Source organism: Polyergus mexicanus, unplaced genomic scaffold (genome assembly GCF_030449975.1).
Source record: "Polyergus mexicanus isolate NDT 795.1 unplaced genomic scaffold, iyPolMexi1.0 SCAF_6, whole genome shotgun sequence".
In the NCBI taxonomy this organism is placed as follows: domain Eukaryota; kingdom Metazoa; phylum Arthropoda; class Insecta; order Hymenoptera; family Formicidae; genus Polyergus; species Polyergus mexicanus.
The window spans coordinates 3,764,293-3,769,388 of NW_027223326.1; the positions used below are offsets into that span (position 1 = coordinate 3,764,293).

Below are 5,096 nucleotides of genomic sequence, written 5' to 3' on the forward strand. Positions count from 1 at the left end.
TTGGACAGAATGGTGGTTTCCACGACTTTTACATCGCAAAAACACAAAAAGTTCGTTTTTTGGCGTTATATACGAATTTTTTCGCGTTCTATACGAGTTCTCTCTCGCACCGCTACGCGGCCGCCATATCCTGCGTTCTCTCTTTCAAACTTTATACGTACTCTTTCTCGCGCTTTGTATACATTCTTTATTACGTCACTATGATAATACTAAAACTCGCATTAACATCTTTTTCACATTATTCTATATAAAACACTTCCGAGAGCATAATAGAAAGATCGTGAAAATGTACGATCAGTCTTATTTATAATAGATTTTATAATATCTATTATATATAAGACTGATCGAACATTTCCACGATTTTTTATTAAAATCTATTATAAATAAAACCGATTCATTTTTATTATTTTATTAAAATCTATTACAATAAATTATATTCAAATTATATTCAAATTATATTATTCGCGCAAATTTGTTCTTCGAAACGATTCGTAGAACGTCTACCGATGTTTTTTCAACGCAACCGTAAATTATATCGAAAATACAATAGTAATATATTATTTATAAAATATGTTTATACTAACAATAAACTACTAACTAAAGTTTAAATGTTTTAAGAAACGTATAGTATTTTTTCGCTCCCTACAACGGTATTTTTACTAACTAAAGTTTAAATGTTTTAAGAAACGTATAGCATTTTTTCGCTCCCTACAACGGTATTTTATAATGTCCCCACGGTAACGTATCCGTAGTTCCCGATATCGTGTATCGTTTGTCATCGTGCGGACTGAGCGCGATCTTCAATTCCGATACTGTATACATCTCGTGTAACTCGGATCTTATACAAAACTGCTCGCGCTTCATCTCGATCCCCTGTCGAAGACAGCGCGCGTAATCGTCAAACGTTATCGTTCTCGCGACAACGCCGCTCTTAACACCCTTGATTCTTTTCGTATCGCTTTTACCGGCGACTCGCAACGCGTACATTTTCGCTCTGAGTCCAATAAATTCGGTCATAATCGCGCCAGCGTTCTCATCCTTCATCGCACCGGGTATTTTTTTATTAGCGAGAGGCATTCCATACGCATTACCCATTGCGTAATCGCTCGTATCGAATTTGTCGATATCGCGTTTCATATTCTCGTATATGTCCTCGCACTCGACGCGATAAATGAGACTATCCGTATCGGTGTACATTATTTTACACTTATCTCGATACAATGGTAACATGTACTCGTAGTGAAATTCGTATAAACGAATCTTAGATATATCGAGAATACACATACCTACATAAATCGGTTTATTGAACTTAACCTCGAGTTTACGCAATTCTACAGCTACGAGATCCTCCGCGAAAACGCTTCTACTGTGAAAATTCGGCTTCGCGATCATCGCATCCGCGCCGTATCGCCCGTCCCATCGAGTCACGAGTCGAACATTCGAATGATTGCGTACGTTCTCCATAGTTTTGCCAAACACGGCATTATTCATTAATTTGTATAGATTTTTCTCAAACTCGTTTTTCGCGTTAATTCGTAATCGTGTATTCAGTTCGATGTATTCGCGCAGCCATGAAGATTGCGCGAATCGCAATATTCTGTGTATTTTCGTAATGCGTAATCCGTGTCTAACGCATTGCTGCAAATTGCGATAATATATTACGTAACGGTTCTTATCGTACAGTGTGGCGAGAAGCTTCTCGTCTCGTTTTCCGGGCGGCTTATCGCGCGTCGGGCAGAATGGCAAGTCAGCGTGAGAATCGTGAAGGTTGGACGGATATGCAAGGTCGACCTCTAGAATATAACCGATAGGCGAGTCCGATGTCACGGACATTAAGTCAACGCTCATAACGTTATCGACCCATCGAAAATTTTCGTAAGGCAACGATTGACACATCGCCCATCCATACAAATTATTTATATCGAAGTACATGAGATACGACGATGGTTCCGAAGGATCGTATGACTGTAAATATTTGTTATTAGCGCGCGCGTATCTGTTGGAACATTGACTTAGCCCGCCGCGTATTCCGCGTTCCACGAACATCACCATATCAATGTCGGTTAATAATTCGAATCGCACACTCGTATACTTTAACATAGCGTCCCATGTGTATCCCGGTAACGTGTAATAATACGCGGGATCTAAATTATAACTTCTCATACACGCGTCACGAAAATTTTCGAAAACATCGGCCAATAGAAGAACGTCGGTCTTTAAATACAAATCGCTATAATCGCCTAACGTTTCGACGCGAAATCGCTCCCAGACTCTTATCGCGCGCGCGTAATCGCTCTCAGATATCGCGTCACCGGTTAGCGAACTGTAAAAAGCCTCGCGCGGCGGTAGACGAGTCTCTAACAATTTATCTACATCGTCGACATACTCGTACGGAAATACACCCTTTCGCGCGAGAAGCTCGAAATCGGCGTCGCTAAGATCGGAAAATTCCGAACGCGCGATCCTCAATTCGCTTTTGTCTAGATACGACGCCAATTTCTCGAGACTCGCGCTTAGAAATTTAAAAGAATCCACGAAACGCAATTTCAAGCGTTTTCCGAACCTTCCCTCGTCCCACGCATCTTCGACGTTCTTCGTGAAAGAGATATACGTTTCTTTCGTTATCGGCAATATTTCCACGCTGCCGGGAAAAGCGTTAGCTACATCTTTAATGATAAAATGCGCGTCGTAACCCAATAAATTGTGAAAAAATACGGGAATTACGTAAGTATCCTTATAATTTAAATTACAATTCGAATGCGCCGGACCTCTGTACCGTCCAGTCAGATGACAGTGATCGCGCACGCGAGCGTCTCCCAATTCGAACGGTTTCTCGCATATGCTGCAGCGCGTCGCGTTTACGAATCTCTCCCATTCATTCGATGTAATATTCGTCATAGGAGCATCGATATCGAGAATAGTCTTCGCGCAAAGCGCTAGATCGTACAGTTCTTTAACGAACCACAATACGCAATTTTCACCGCGATAAGCTCTGTAAGTAGAGCTAACGCCATCCAGCGCGCATCGCGCGTAATATCCGGCGCTATAGACTTCGTGATGCTGAACGATAGATGTATTCGACGTTCTCCTCTCCTCTTTCTTCTTCAGTACGCATTCGAGATCAGCGTACACCACGAATGGAAGTCGCTCCTTTCTACTATAGTTGCGAAACTCTAACCATTTGTCATCTTTGGTAGGAAGGACTATAGCGCACTCGTTCATCCTTCCGCAGTCCACGCTGTGAGCCGATAACTTATCGCTCGTTCGAAAATAGTGCATGCATCTGCGACATAACGCACATTTTAAATCTCGCGCATTATCAACATCGCGCGACGATTTTTTTAATTAATACTCACCGATCGCATATATGCGATTTATGTCGTCTACCGCTCAGTTGCGAGCCGACGAGTCGCGACAGATTCTTGATCCACGCGAAATGCGTCGCGTCATCTCGTCGCGTCGTATCGTTAAAATACAACAGATTAACGTATCTGTCCTTTTTATCGTCAGTGAGACGCAAAGGAACAACGCGACAACCGCCTTTTCCCTCCTTTTTACTTCGAACGGTATACACATTAATAGATATGTCGTTAATACGTTCGAATCTAGTAATTTTGTTCAAACTCATAGGAAATTTAACGCCCTTCAGATTCAGCACTGTCGTGTAATGCGGATACGAAGATTCCCGACCCGCGTTTTTTTCAGCTGGATACAGAGCGGCGACCACCGCCCATGCGAAACACGCATTGTCATTAGATTGCACGTTTATCACCGCTCTCTTCAACACGATCTCTCGCGGCAATTTGACGTGACATCCCGCGTGCATAGGATTGTATCTGTTCACGTTCACAGTTAAATTGAATATTCGCGATAACGCCCATCCGCTATCGCGCTCCTGAAATTCTTCCAACGAGGCTAAAGTAGCGTCGACCACTCGCTTCTCGTACCACTCTCGCAAGTCGGAAAGAGGTAGAAGCGAATAATTCTTCGTGACAATAGTCTTAACATCGATCTTGTCGCCCGAAACGAACTCGCCAATAAACACGGTATTGACCTTAATACCGTTATATTTATTCATAACATCGCGTATTCGATCGAGCACGGTATCTCTAGCGTCCTCGAGAAATCGTCGAGGTTCGATATAATCGAAATTAATAACTGCGCCGGTTAAAACGCGTCTAGAGAAAGCCGTCTCGATCTCGGACCACGAGAATCCCTCGCGTTCCTCTACACCGCCTCCCACGCGTTCGAAACGTCGACGCAGATCGTCTCTCGCGCCCGTTAATCGAACGATTCGAGCGATAAGAGAATTGATCGCTCCGGTCGATCTCCCTCGGCGCTCTCCTCGACATCTCTCCCGCAGAGACTCGAGACACTCGTCGCACCGTCGCGCCCACGCGCGATACGCGTCCCCCGTCGCGACGTCCCGCGCGCTATCGAGAAGATCGCGCGCCTCCATCTCGTCACTCGTCGTCTAACGAACGCCAAGATTTTTTACAAATAAACCACGTCTCCTCCTCGTCGTAATTCTCGATGTAGAACAAAACTCTCGTCTCGCAGCCGGCGCACCAATTATTCGACACGTCGAAAACCTCGTCGACGAGATCGCAAGCGGGCACCATCTCGCTATACACCGTTTTCGTCACGTGCGTCGATACGCTTTTCGCGAAACTCGAGCTACGCGCGCAATACGCGCAATATCTCTCGTTCTCCTCGAAATATTTTCCGTTCTCGAATCGGCAACCGAACTTAAAGAAACAATGCACGACGTGATTCACCTCCCACGAAAATTTCGGAATTCCGTATCGCTGTTTCCAATTGCGATAGAGCAAATAGCCATCGGCTCCGACGTTCGCGAAAGGTTCGTCGAATCGCGTCTCGCTCGCCCCTCGCACGAACTCTTCCGCGAAGTCGATCTCTTCTATACAGTACAAACGATCCTCTATTTAACGTTCGCGTAGTTCTTTCTTCAAACAATTCGGTATCTCCAAATTCCATATATCCTCGATACTTCCGATTCGAACGTTCACCGCTCTTCCGGCTAATCTCGTTAAAGCGCTCGGCGCGCGCTTTATCGCGCCGCGAAATATTCTCGA

At 44.4% G+C, this 5,096-nt stretch overlaps 2 protein-coding genes across 2 annotated transcripts; both read right to left on the minus strand.

Moving 5' to 3' along the window:
• Window positions 1-708: 708 nt before the first annotated feature.
• Window positions 709-1,896, minus strand: LOC138934181 (uncharacterized). The gene has a single exon (XM_070297641.1). It carries the CDS (start codon window positions 1,894-1,896, stop codon window positions 709-711), a length of 1,188 nt encoding a protein of 395 aa, XP_070153742.1.
• A 1,456-nt stretch (window positions 1,897-3,352) lies between these two features.
• LOC138934182 (uncharacterized) lies at window positions 3,353-4,459 on the minus strand. Its single transcript, XM_070297642.1, has one exon. It carries the CDS (start codon window positions 4,457-4,459, stop codon window positions 3,353-3,355), a length of 1,107 nt encoding a protein of 368 aa, XP_070153743.1.
• Window positions 4,460-5,096: the final 637 nt, after the last annotated feature.

What these genes read in the sequence shown, in the direction of transcription:
- LOC138934182 (XM_070297642.1), bottom strand. Translation starts at nt 4,459, where the DNA reads ATGGAGGCGCGCGATCTTCTCGATAGCGCGCGGGACGTCGCGACGGGG.
- LOC138934181 (XM_070297641.1), bottom strand. Translation starts at nt 1,896, where the DNA reads ATGTGTCAATCGTTGCCTTACGAAAATTTTCGATGGGTCGATAACGTT.